Source organism: Myodes glareolus, chromosome 2, assembly GCF_982192425.1.
Source record: "Myodes glareolus chromosome 2, mMyoGla1.1, whole genome shotgun sequence".
In the NCBI taxonomy this organism is placed as follows: Eukaryota; Metazoa; Chordata; class Mammalia; order Rodentia; family Cricetidae; genus Myodes; species Myodes glareolus.
Window position 1 is genome coordinate 107281313 of NC_142027.1, and position 14669 is coordinate 107295981.

The 14669-nt window shown below is 40.1% G+C and overlaps 1 protein-coding gene across 1 annotated transcript; it reads left to right on the forward strand.

The window, feature by feature from the left end:
• Positions 1-9012: 9012 nt before the first annotated feature.
• LOC125396826 (olfactory receptor 2AE1-like) lies at positions 9013-14669 on the forward strand. Its single transcript, XM_048428868.3, has 2 exons — positions 9013-9088; positions 11726-14669. The coding sequence occupies exon 2, from the start codon at positions 11743-11745 to the stop codon at positions 12676-12678; it is 936 nt and encodes a 311-aa protein (XP_048284825.2). The 5' UTR covers positions 9013-9088; positions 11726-11742; the 3' UTR covers positions 12679-14669.

Here is a 14669-nt window from a genome sequence, read left to right on the forward strand (position 1 = left end):
AAGATCCAGATTCCTGATGCTCTTTGAGGAGGACATGAGTGAAATTTTAACCTCTAATCTCACTATTATATTTTTCCCAGCATGCCATACCATACATTATGTTTCAGTAAGCTGTTTGAGACGTGGCAGACAATAACAAACCATCTCTCTAGTGGAGTTCATACAGGGTGATAGCTCAGTTGGTGAGGCGCTTGTTGTGCAAGCGTGAGCTGTGTCCTACCCCAGACCTTGTGTAAAGAGTCCAACATGGTGGTATAAGCTCGTAATTTCAGTGTTGTAGAAGTGGAGACAAACTGATGAATGTGGTTTCCAGTCTTGGCAGCTTATCTTAATGGGCAGTTTCAGGTCAGGTCAGGGAGGCTCAAAGAGGGTGGGTGTGTCCAGAAGAATAATACCCAAGGTTGAGCTCTAGTCTACACACACACACACACACACACACACACACACACACACACACACACAGAGAGAGAGAGAGAGAGAGAGAGAGAGAGAGAGAGAGAGAGAGAGAGAGTGAGGGGAGATAGAATAGATAGGAATCCACTGATAAGAACAGAAATAGACAGACAGAGAATAAAAAAGGTAAAGAAGACACACAAAGGCAAGTGAATCTAAAAAAGTGATCTGGTAGTGAAACAAGGGTCTTTTGCATTCATTGTTTTTATTAATTTAAAATAGGTAAAGTATGACAAAAGAGTGTAAAATTGAGCCACTATGGTGATTTGGATAGGAATGGCCTTCACAGACTCATGTGTTTTTTATTCTTAACCTATAGGGAGTGGCATTATGATGTGAGATGTCCTTCTGTGTATGCGAATATGTGTTGCTTTTATTGGCTGATGAATAAAAGTGTTTTGGCCTATGAGAGGGCAGAATACCATCTATTTTATTCTCTGGGAGAAATGATCTCTCAGCTGCCAGTACCTGTACCTTCTCCATCAGCAGTCTAAACAACAGCTGGCTCCCACACACTTGCAGGGAACCTGGTTTATTTCCTTATTGAGTGTAATTTATGTACAGAAAACCTGGGGTCCAAATGGGCAGCTGCAGCGGTTTGCCCGTGTTGTTGGTTTCTGTTTCCCTTCCAAACCAAATACAGGGAGGAAAAAAAAGGCAGAGACCAGGGAGATGGCAGCAGCTGCTGGAGAAGCAAGTTGTGAAGTAGCAAGACATAAGCCACATGGTAAAATATAGAATAGAAATGGGTTAATTTAAGTCATAAGACCTAGTTAATAAGAAGCCTGAGCCACTGGTCAAACTGTAATTAATATTAATCTTCACATTGGTTATTCGGGAATTGGCGGGCGGGAGAGAAACCTCCAGTTACAAATGGTGCAGCAACGTGAGGCTCTTCTCAACCATAGGGCCTGAGAAGCTTAAAAAAAAAAAAGGCTCTAAATGCACAGAAACAGAGCTGCATTGGGCTTCCTAGTCTCACAGTCTCTTGCCAGCAGCAAGCAGCGCAGAGATGTGTTTCCTCCCATCAGCTCCCTGCAAGATGGAGCCAGCAGCCAGCTGCCATGAGCTAAGCAGCATGGCGGGTCTCGGCAGTCTCACAGTCTCGGCAGTCTCACAGTCTCGGTACAGAGAGACTCCGCACGCTGTGTGGCGTATTTAGCTTTTATTCACACCTGTGGGCTGGAGGCACACTACCTGATGACTGCACGAACTCCTGAGATCGGCAGGGCGGGGTGGGGGTGGGGGGTCGTGAGACTCTCAGGCAACCCCCACCGTGTTGGAAAGCCAAGCAGGGGTAGAGCCAACCGCCAAAGCTGCCACTTTGTTCCTAGCCGTGCCCACTTAACAATTTAAAGCAGTGATTAGAAAGAGATTACAGATACACAATAAAGACAGATTCAGACAAAATCAACCTCTAAATGAGTCTCAGTGTGTTCAAAAAATGTATGCAAGCTTAAGAAACGAGGAAAATGAGTATAGGCAGTTAAAGAAAAAATCACATAGTTTTAAAAAATAAAATAGAGTCTTTAAAGAGACAGTAAAAGTAATATAAAAGAAATAAACTATGTAAAGATGGAAAATACACAGAGGGTCTGGATTATGTATACTATTGTGTTTTCTTTGAATTTTTGACTATTAATGAGCTAACTGCTGAGAGACTAAGTTAAATCAATATATATTTATTAAATCAATTAATTAATTTTTAAAAAGGGATCTTTATTCGTTTTACATACCTATCCCACTCCCACGCCCTCTCCTCCTCCCACTTCCCCCTCATTTCCCACCCCCACCTCCCATCTGCTCCTTAGAGTGGGTAAGGCATCTCATAGGGAGTCAACAAAGTCTGACACATCACTTTGAGGCAGGACCAAGGTGCTCCCATCCATGGTTAGGGTGAGCAAGGTATCCCTCCAAAAAGAATGGGCTCCAAAAAGCCAGTTCAAGCACCAGGGATTAATCCTGGTCCCACTGCCAGTGACAGCAAAGCCTACCCCAACCACACATCTGTCACCTACATTCAGAGGTCCTAGTTTGGTCTTATTCAGGTTTCTCCATTTCAGTCCAAAGTCAGGGAGCTCCCACTAGCTCAGGTCAGCTGTTTCTATGGGTAGCCCCATCATGGTCTTGATTCCTTAGCTCATATTATAGCTCCTCCCTCTCTTGGACTGGTCTCTGGAAGCTTGGCCCAGTGCTTAACTGTGAATCTCCGATTCTGCTTCCATCAGTTGCTAGATGAAGTTTCTATGATGACAAGGTAGTCATCAATCTGATTATAAGGGAATACCAGTTCAGGTACCTTCTCCACTATTGCTTAGAGTCTTAGCTGGGATCATCCTTGTGGATACCTGAGAATTTCCCTGGTACCAGGTTTCATGCTAGTCTCACAACAACTCCTACAATCAAGATATCTTTTTCCTTGTTCTCCTTCTCTGTCCTTTCCCCATCTTGACCATCCCATTCTCTCATGTTCTCCTCCAACCTCTCCTTCTCTCCCACCTTCCCATCCTCTTTTGCCTCCACCACGTTCCCACGTTCTTCTCTTTCTATCTATCTATCTATCTATCTATCTATCTATCTATCTATCTATCTATCTATCTATCTATCTATCTATTTTTCTGTTAAAAAATTTACACTTCCTCCTCTCCTGTCATTCCCCTCCGGCTCCCCCACTCCCGCTCCTTCCTCCCCTTCCCTCCTTAAGAGAGGGCAAGATACCCTGCCCTGTGGGAAGTCCAAGGCACTCCCCCCTACATCCAGGCCTAGGAAGTGTGCATCCAATAGACTAGGGTACCAAAAAGCCAGTACATGCAGTAGAAATGGGTTCCAGTGCTATTATCAATGGCTTCTCAGTCGGCCCCCATTGGTAGCCACATTCAGAGAGTTCGGTTTGATCACACACTGGTTCAGTCCTGGTCCAACTGGATTTGGTGAGCTCCCATTAGATCAGGCACACTATCTCAGTTGGTGGACCAACCCCTCACAGTCCTGACTTCCTTGCTCTTCTTCTCCCTCCTTCTACTCTTCAATTGGACCTTGGGAGCTCAGTCCATTGCTCTGATGAGGGTCTCTGTTTCTATCTCCTTCCGTCGCTAGACAAAGATTCTATGGTGATATAAGAGATAATCATCAGTGGGATAGTGGGGCAAGGCCAGTTCAGGTACCCTCTCCTTTGCTGCCCAAGGCCCTATCTGGGGACATCCCTGTGGACGCCTAGGATACCCTCTAGAGCCAAGTCTCTTGCCAACCCTAAAATGACTCCCTTAATGTAGATATCTTCTTTCCTGCTCCAATATCTGCCCTTCCTCCATCTCCACCCTCCCATTCGCCCACGCTGTCCCAGTCTTTCCCTTTTCCCTTCTCTCTCACCCTCTCCCCTTCCCCTGTCCCCACCCACACCACTATCCCCACCACCATGCTCCCAACTTTTGCCCGGCCATCTTGATTGCTTCCAATTTCCAAGAGGATTTATATATATTTTTCTTTGGGTTCACCTTGTTATTTGGCTTCTCTAGGCTTGTGAACTATAGGCTAAATCTCCTTTGTTTATGGCTAGAGTACACTAATGAGTGGGTACATACCATAATTATCTCTTTAGGTCTGATTTATCTCACTCAGGATAGTGTTTTCTATTTTCATCCATTTGCAAGCAAAATTCAAGATGTCATTGTTTTTTTACTGCTGAGTAGTACTCTAATGCATATATATTCCACACTTTCTTTATCCATTCTTCCATTGAGGGGCATCTTGATTGTTTCCAGGTTCTGGCTATTGCAAATAATACTGCTATGAACATAGTTGAGCAAATGGTTTTGTAGTATGATTGGGTATCTCTTGGGAATATTCCCAAGAGTGGTATTGCTAGATCCTGAGGTAGGTTGATTCCCAATTTCCTGAGAAACCGCCATACTGATTTCCAAAGTGGTTGCACAAGTTTACACTCTCACCAGCAATGGATGAGTGTTCCCCTTACTCCACATCCTCTCCAGCATAGGCTATCATTGGTGAGTTTTATTTTAGCCATTCTGACAGGTGTAAGATGGTATCTCAAAGTTGTTTTGCTTTGCATTTCTCTGATCACTAAGAAAGTTGAACATGACCTTAAGTGTCTTTTGGCTATTTGAACTTCTTCTTTTGAGAATTCTCTGTTCAGTTCAGTACCCCATTTTTTAAAATTGTGTTATTTAGAATTTTAATGTATAGTTTCTTAAGTTTTTTAAAAATATATTTTGGAGATCAGATTTTTTTCTTCTATCTCTTGTATTCTGGTCTGTAATTCTCTTTCTTAGTAATGTGGTTTCTGTGGTTTGAGTATCAGGGTAGTTGTAGCCTCATAAAAAGAGTTTGATAATGTTCCTTCTGTTTCTATTGTGTGAATAATTTGAGGAGGATTGGTATTAGTTCTTCTTTGAATATCTTGTCGAATTCTGAGCTGAAACCATTTGTTCCTGTGCTTTTTTGGTTGGTAGACTTTTGATGACTGTTTCTATTTCTTCAGTTATAGGTCTGCTCAATTTTCTTATCTGGTCTTGATTTATTTTTGGTAAGTGATATTTATCCAGAAAGTTGTCCATTTCCTTTAAGTTTTCCTATTTTGTGTAGCCAGGTTTTCTAAATATGACCTGATGATTCTCTGTATTTCCTCTGTGTCTGTTGTTATGTCCCCCTTTTCATTTCTGATTTTCTTAATTTGGATATTCTGTCTCTGCCTTGTGGTTAATTTGGATAAAGGTTTGTCTAATTCGTTGATTTTCTTGAAGAACCAACTCTTTGTCTCATTGATTCTTTATATTGTTTTCTTTGTTTCTATTTTGCTGATTTTAGCTCTCAATTTGATTATTTCCTGTTGTCTAGTTCTCTGAGGTGAATTTGCTTCTTTTTGTTCTAAAGTTTTCAAATGTTCTGTTAATTCATGAGTGTGAGATTTTTCCAACTTCTTTATGTAAGCATTTAGTGGTATGGTTTTTCCTCTTAACAGTGCTTTCATTGTGTCCCATAAATCTGAATAAGTTGTGTGGTCATTCACATTGAATTTAAGGAAGTCTTTAATTTCTCCCTTCATTTATTCCTTGACCCTTTGATGATTCAGGTGAGTATTGTTCAATTTCCATGTGTTTGTGGGTTGTCTGGAATAACTATTGCTGTTAACTTCTAGTTTTAAACCATGGTGTTCTGATAAGGTACATTGAGTTATTCCATTTTTTTTTGGTATTTGTTGAGGTTTGTTTTGTTACCGAGTATGTGGTCAATTTTTTAGAAGGTTCCATGAGGTGCTGAGAAGAAGGTATATTCTTTTCTGTTTGGATGGAGTGTTGTATAGATGTCTATTAATTCCACTTGAATCATAATCTCTGTTAATTTCCTAATTTCTCTATTTTTTTGTCCGACTGACCTGTCCAGTAGTGAGAAGGGAGTGTTGAGGTTTACCACTATTAGTGTGTAGGGTTTAATATATGATTTAAGCTTTAGAAGTGTTTCTCTTACACATGAGGGTGCCCTTGTATTTGGGGCATAGATGTTCAGTATTGAGATTTCCTCTTGATGAATTTTTCCTATGACTAAAATGTAATGACCTTCTTTGTCTCTTTTGATTGATTTTTAGCTTAAAGTCTATTATTTTTAGAAATTAAGATAGGTATATTGACTTGTTTCTTAGGTCCATTTGTTTGAATATTTTTCCCAACCCTTTATTCTGAGATGATGTTTGTCTTGAGGTTGAGATGTGTTTCTTGTATGCAGAAGAAGGATGGATTCTGTTTTCATATCCAGTCTGTTATCCTGTGCCTTTTTATAGATGAATTGAATCCATATATATTAAGGGATATTAATGACCAGGGATTGCTACCTCCTGTAAATTTAGTTGTCATTGTTGGTGACGTTAATTTGTGCATTTCCCCCTTCTTTGGGATTTGCTGCTATGAGACCATCAACTGTTTGTGTTTTTGTTGGTGTAGCCATCTTTTTGGGTTGCAGTTTTCCTTCTAGTATTTTTGTGTAGGGCTGGGTTTTTGGCTAGGTATTGGTTAAAACTAGTTTTGTTATGAAATATCTTGTTTTGTACTTCTATGGAGATTGAAAGTTTTGCTGGGTATAGTAGTCTGGGCTAGTATCCATGATCTCTTAATGTGTCCATAACATTTGACCATGATCTTCTGGCTTTTATTGTCTTCAATGAGAAGCCAGGTGTAATTCTGATAGGTCTACCTTATATGTTATTTGGCCTTTTTCCTTTGCAGCTCTTAATATTCTTTCTTTACTCTATATGTTTAGTGTTTTGGTTATTATGTGGCGAAGGGTTTTTTTTGTGGGTCCAGTTTATTTGGTGTTCTGTAAGCTTCTTGTTCCTTTATAGGCATATCTTTCTTTAGGTTGGGAAAGTTTTCTTCTATGATTTTGTTAAATATATTTTCTGTGCTTTTGAGTTGAACTTCTCCTTATTCTAAACCTATTATTCTTAGATTTGTCCTTTTTTGGTGTCCCATATTTCCTGGATATTTTGGGTTAAGCTTTTGTTAGTTTTAATGTTTCCTTTAACTGATGAGTCTATTTCCTCTATGGTACTTTCAGTGCTTGAGATTCTCCGTTCCATCTTTTGTATTCTGCTGTGCATGCTTTTGCTTGTGGTTCTTGATCATATTCTCATGATTTCTGTTTGTATAATTCCCTCAGCTTGTGTTTTCTTTATTTTTCTATTTCAGTTTTCAAGTCTTGAATAGCCATAAATATCAATCTTTTTTTGTGTAACATGAGGACCTGCTTGTTGGGGTTGCTGTCCTGCCCAGTTCCCACAACCGATAAACCCCAAAGAAATTACATAGAGGTCTATATTAATGATAAACTGATTGGCCCATTAGTTCAGGCTTCTTATTAAGTCTTTTAACTTATATTAACCTATTATTCTTATCTATGTCAGCCACATGGCTCAGTACCTTTTTCAGCAGGGCAGGTCATATCCTGCTTTTTCTTTGTCTGGACAGGACTGGAGAAAGAACTTCCTTCTTCCCAGAATACTCCTGTCCTCATTGTCCCTCCACTACTTCATGCCTGGCTACTGGTCAATCAACATTTATTTAAAAGATAATTGATAGAATACAGAACTGTCCTGCACCACTTTGTGTGTACTTGTTTCTGTACATGAATGTGTACAGATATATATGGAGTTTGTAGGTTTATATCAGGTGTCTTCCTTAGTCACTTGACACTTAAAGTTTTGATATTGGGTCTTTCACGGAACCTAGAGCTCACTGACTGAGCTGGGCTGGCTTGCTGGCAAGTTGTTGGTGTCCTCTTGCTTTCATTTCTCCCCTCTACTTGGGTTTCTAGTATCTGCTACTTTTTATATTAGGGGCTGGGCAGCAAACGGAGTTCCACTTGCTTTCACTGTACTAACTGAGCCACATCTTCAGACCTCAAATTGTCTTTTGTAGGAAGAAGATCAGAAATTGTCCTGCAAAGAAGTTTATCTAGGTTTAATATTGCATTGTGGAGGGTCCGTTGGTCAGGGCCCTGTCATCATGTAGGGAGTGTGGAGTCCCATTAACCAGTGTCACTTATGGAGAGTTAGAGTTAAAAGCCTGTGATAGTCTGGTTGCCTAAAACTGTGCCTTTCCTATGACCTTCATAGCTATAGGTGGTTTACAGTTGAGCAATGTCTGCAAACACTGAGAGTTGCAGGCATATTGATTGATTCTCTAGGGTGCTTCAGTACAAAGATCAGTGCTTTCCTTGCCCCTCAGCATTCTAGGGACACCCCCTTTTAGTGATGTTTGCTTAAACTATGTCAAAGGGTTGCATGGAAATAGTCAAGAAAGAGATATGTTCCAAAACAAGAACATCATGGTTAATTGGTCCCATGGTTAATTGGTCCCTAGTTAGAATACTCCTGCATTATCCCCAGGGCCAACTCTTCCCAGATACCTTATTCCTCTGACTCCACAAACAAAGTCGAAGTAAAGTCTTAGGTGATTCATTTCTCAATGTGCAGAGCACCACACCGTCTGGGGTGGGTGTTCCCAGGAGAGGTCCAGAATGCAGCCTTTGTGGGAAAGTCCCTGTGCTGTCAATTTAGTTTTTTCATCTTGGTCCAGCTGGCATCACAGGTCCATTGCTTGGAGAGGTTTATTTTTTTCTCATAGATGGCTTTCCTCTTTCCTCTTGTCTGGCTCACCAAAGGCTGTTTCAATTCTGGTGTCTTCAGTGACCTTTGTAGAATCAGAAAGGGTCTTCCTGACTGGATCTGATGATTTCAACTTCAATAACAGAAGTAGAGTATCCATTTATATATAATACAGAGAGCTTTAGGAATCCAAACAGGAGAGGAATCCAAATCCTAATTTTTTCTTGGCTTTCAGAATGTGATGATTTAAACTGTATTGCAGTCTTGAAAATCCTTCTTGCTCACCCTTTTGGGCTGGAATAGAAAGCAGTCTACAGTAGAGGTTTTGATTCAGAGAGAACCCTCAGAATGCTTGTATTACCAAACTAGCATAATTGGCATTAGCCCATTGCTGAGTCTTTCCTGGCAATAGTCTGTCTGATAAAGCCCTGAGCAAGATTGTGGTGCAATATGTTGCAGAGTTCAGAATGTGAACACAGGCTGTGAGATTCCTGTTGTTCCTGTGGTGCTGCTATTGGGGTAAGTAATGCAGCTTCACTAGCAAGTGAATATGTCCAGGGTTAGAGAATGAAGAGTGATGTGCACTAAAGGGAAGGCCTGCTTTGCAGAAGAGTAGCCAACTTGTTTGTGTGTCAGGGTGGACTCTCCTGCTAGCTCCATTATACACATATGCTTGTTCTGACCCCAGGACTCTGTTGAGGAAATTCCAGGTATGACAATGCTTGGATTGCAGTATCCTGGAAACCTTTACTAGTAATTTGATGAATGTCAGCAATCCCTTAAGTCACAGGGCATCACTGATAGAACACAAGAGGACAGCCTTCATAGAAAGCAGAGAAAAACGTCTTCAAAGAACCCAAAGTAGATTGGGAAAATGTCAGCAACTTCCTAGGGGAATCAAGGACCCGGATAATGGAGTATTTTTGATAGGGGTATCCACAGAGACCATTGGCTGGACACTGATGTGGTAAGTGATTGATAAGTAAGTGTGTTCATAGATCTCCCAGCTGCTGAAGCAATCAGAAATAGCAAAAAGAACTTCATTTGTCTCTAAAATTATTTCATTATTTATTTTTTAAACAAATTAATTAATTTTTGTGCGAATAGTCTGTCATTGCTTTTTGTATGTAGTTCAGAAGATAACCTGTTCCTTCATCATTTGAACCCTATGGTTTGAATTCAGTTTATCAAGCTGAGAGGAGGCTTTCTTCATCAACAAACCATCTTACTGGACTTAAAGTTCATATGTAAATCCACATAGGATGAGACTGAAATACCCACTTATATGATAACTGTAAAGATGAGATATTGAAATGCCTTGGTTAACATATGGTCTAAGAAATAGGATGCTTCATTGGTTCAATTAATCTATGAAGATTGCATTTAGTTCTGAGTTCTTTACTTGAAAACATAAACAATTTGGAATGTACTAAAATCCTTGTAGATCTTTAGTATGTGTTGTGTGAGACCTTTCCCCAAGGAGACACAGCATCTACTCACCCCAAATCCATGACAGTCTAAAGTAATGATTATAGCAGAGTTCAATTTGGTGAAGCAAGCAGTTTATTAATTATGGGAAGTGGCTATTTTCAGGAGCAGGGTGAACTCAAAAGTAGCTGCATTACAGAAGAGCCAATCTGAAAACTCATAATGATTCACGTGAGCTACAAAACCCTGGAGCTCTTTGCATGCCCTGCAATCAGACCCAATGGTAGGAGAGTCTCTTCTTAGTAACACGGTGTGTGGGAGTCTCCTCCACAGTTTCTGTTTGCTGTTTTCACATCTTTGGGAAGGGATCCTCAAGACTCTTGAAAGTTTCAGGTTTTCTAAATGTGTGAAGTTTGTTTACTTCCTGTTTCAGGAGCATCTTCCATCCTTCATGATTTAGGGAGTGTTGCAGTCAGGAGGACATTGTACAAACAGAATAGAAGTGGTGGGGGGAACCTAAGAAAGATAGGGTACTATTGTAAGATCAATTTAGGTTTCTTTGAGTTATTCTTCACCATGGAGATTCAGCAATCAATTTTATTAGTATTCATAAGAGAACTTGATAGGAAATCTTGACTGATGAACATCTACAATCCTAGTTTCTTCTGTCCATGATACACAATTTGGTGGGCACAATTATATACAGGAGGTAGCTCCGGCTCCTTTTCTGGGGGGTATGTTTAGAGCTGCTTCCCTATGCTTTATCTTACTACTCTTGTGTGTTTCCTTAATCCAGCAGCTCTCAGTCTGTGAGTCACAACCAAGAATATTTAGAATTCATAACAGTATCAAAATTACAGTTATGAACTAACAGTGAAAGCAATTTTACATTTGGTGGGTCACCACAATACGGGGAAGTGTATCAAAGGGCCACAGCATTGGGAAGGCTGAGAATTACTACTTAAAACTGCATTTGAGTTTCCATAAAAACAGCAAGAAACACTGACTCATCTTTAAAGAACCAAAACTTAATAATCCTTTAGAAAAATAAGGATGCAGAAACCCCCCTCTATAATTCCATATTCACGTACTATGTATTTGATCACACCTAGATGGACTCCTTCCTACCTGTCCTGCATCATGTACTTCACCCTCCTTTATGTGCACATCCTCCCTTTTATTTGTCGCTTACTCAGACTGGGTCACAATTCTTGATGAATGTTGGGTGGTCTCATTCATGTGATCCTATCAGCACTGAGTTCAGGAGTGCAGTGGCCATGCTCTGTCCAGAAGACAGCATTTCACAGCATTTCAACACCATTCACACCTGACGATTCCTCACAAGCCTCGGGGACCAACCTTGACCAGCCAGGCTTGTATGGAACCTAAATTGTACTTGGTGAGATGTCTCCTCAGCTCCCATGTTGGGCTTTCTGTACAGTGTAGATAATCTGGAACTTCACAGTGATGATGACTTTGAAGAGAGATTTGTAGGTTTCTCTTTTTAAAATATCACTTGAAGAACTAGAGTTATTGTACAATTATAAATAGATAGACACTTCTACAAATTGTAAACATGTGACCCAGTATCACTTCAATGGATATTTACAATGACACTGAAAATATGTAAATAAAGGAAAAAAACCTCTGCATTTGTCCTGAGAAAGAGTGTTCATTGTGAAGTTGTGTTTCTTACATCACACTCCTGTCCTCTCCTGGTTTTCTCAGAGGTGGAGGAGAGGAGCATGTGGAGGTGGAACCAGACTGCTCTGGAAGACTTCATCCTTCAAGGGCTCTTTGATGACTCCTTCAACCACCTTTGTCTTTTCCTCTTGATCATGCTGGTGTTCCTCACTGCAGTGAGTGGCAACAGCCTCACCATCCTCCTCATCTGCGCTGACCCCCGTCTTCACACACCAATGTACTTCCTGCTCAGCCAGCTGTCCCTCATGGATCTGATGCATGTCTCCACAACCATTCCCAAGATGGCGACCAACTACCTGTCTGGCAAGAAGTCCATCTCGTTTGTGGGCTGTGCCACCCAGCACTTCATGTACCTGTCTCTTGGTGGTGCAGAGTGTGTCCTCCTGGCTCTCATGTCGTATGATCGCTATGTTGCCATCTGTCACCCCTTACGCTACACTGTGCTCATGAGCAGTAGAGTGGGGGTGATGATGGCTGTCATATCATGGTTGAGTGGATCTGTGAACTCCCTAATCCACACATCTGTCTTGATGAACTTCCCTTTCTGTGGTTCAAGAATCATCCACCACTTCTACTGTGAATTTCCAGCTGTTTTGAAGTTGGTGTGTGGGGACATGACTGTGTATGAGAACACAGCCTACATCAGCACCGTTATTCTTCTTCTCCTCCCTATCATTTTTGTCTCTACCTCCTATGGATTCATTCTGCACAGCGTCATGCAGATGCGTTCAACTGGGAGTAAGAGAAATGCCTTTGCCACATGCAGCTCTCATCTTACAGTGGTTTCCCTTTTTTTTGGTGCATGCATGTTCTCTTATATGAGACCCCGATCCCAGCGCACTCCATTGCAAGACAAAGTTGGTTCTGTTTTCTATAGCATCATTACTCCTACCCTGAATCCCCTGATTTATACTCTCAGGAATAAGGATGTTGCTAAGGCTCTGAAAAAAGTGTTAAGGAGAGATATTTTCACCTAATGATCACGGTTATAGTTTTCTAGAATATAATAATCAAGTACGATATGTCTTAAACTGATTTAAGCAAATTCCTGATGCTTTTTGACTAGTGTACAAATAACATGGATCCTATTCTAATATGATTTCCATCACCGAAACTGATAGAATAACTGTGCTGCCATCTTGGACCCTTTACCTGAACTTCTGCTTCTAAGAATGGCACAGAGTTTTTTTTTTTTTTTTTTTTTTACAAAACATCTCATGTGCTTAAAAGTCAACCAAACCACAATTTTAATCCCTTCCCAGGTATAGAACCATGGCCACCTGTCCACACATACAGTTTCTTTTCCTCCCCAATCTTCTAATACAACAAAACTTCCCTAGCTTGTAGCAGAAGCACTCTTATTACCTGTGTAAAGGTGTGTGGCTTCTTAGGTTTTGCACAGCAAGGCTGCAACTCCTGTTGAACAGGCTTCTGACTTCAGATTCCTTTGGTTTGACATCCTTTTTCTAATGTGAATACTAATGTGTACATACTATGAAACTCCTGAAGAGCTAAGGAAAAAGTAAATCCAAACCCAAACCCACCCTCAATAATGGTTTGAAAGGATGCATAGACAATGCTACTCAGTCAGTACAGTCTTTGTTTAGCATTCCCAAAATCCTGGCTTGGATCTCCAGAAGTGCTTTGAACTGGGCTTGGTGGTATATATGTCTGTGATTCCTGAACTCATGTGGATCAGAAGTTCATGACCATCCTCAGGTATATAGTGAGTTTCAGCCTCAAAATTAGACCATCAAAACAAAACCAACCAATTAGTGATCCAACTCCAATTAGATATAAAAGTCCAATGACATACCCAAAAACATTAAGACAAAATGACAGCGGGCTGTCGATAAAACTTCACATACTATGTTTAATAGGTATGAGGACGTGGACATTGTTGCCTTGTTCCCAATTTTAGTGGAAATGCTTTTAATTTCTGTTTAAGTCGATGCTGACTGTGGACCTGTATCAAATGATATTTATTATGTTGAGATATGTCTCTTGTATCATTGGTCTCTCCAGAACTTTTGCTATGAAGCTATGTTAGAATTCTTTTTCTAATTTGATAATCATGGTTTTTTAGTCTGTGTATATGGTAGATTATGCTCATAATGTTTGTTGAACTTATAAACACTATGAATTTGAATCTCTGGGTGTGATGCCAATCATTGACTGTAAAAGATGAGCCTCATTATTGGTTTTCCAGTGTGGAGTGGCCAGCCTTGAAACTATATACAGATAAACATCTATAAGATACCCCATAGACCGTATTTATTAATTTGTGTATGTTGCAAATATAAAAGAGAAAAATCCTGTTAACTTGAGAGTGGGCATTGCAGGGGTTCATTGGATGGTGGCTGGGTAGTTGGGGAAAGCAAAGGAAAGAGGAAGTGATATAATTCTATTTAAATTAAGAACATAGCAAAAAATATCATCCTCTTTGTGTAGCTTTTCCAGTTTAGTACTTCACAGAGTTTAATAGTATTCTCTTATTGCTTTATTTTGGTTTCTGGTTTACTAATTTCAGCCCTGATTTTGACTGTGTCTCCCCAATTACTCTTTTTGTGTATTGTGTTGCTCTTACTTTTTTCTTTTTAGAATTTTCAAATGTGTCATTAATTTGTTGATACAAGAACACTCTAGTGTTTGAATTATGAACGTAGTGCTATGAACTTGCCTCTTAACTTTGCCTTCATGTGTCTCACGTGTTTGGGTATGTTGTATTTTCAGTTTTATTGAATTCTAAACAGCTTTACATTTCATTCTTGATTTCTGTCTTGGACCTAATTTCATCCATTAGTGAGTTGTTCAGCTTCTGTGATTTTATATATTTTTTAATCTTCTACCACAAATCAATTCCAAAATCCTGTGAATCACAGAATTATGTATAGAGACAGCAACTACTTTTTTCTCAGTTGTTTGTGTTAGACTCTTTTCTGCTGCTAATAAACCTGATAAAAAAGCA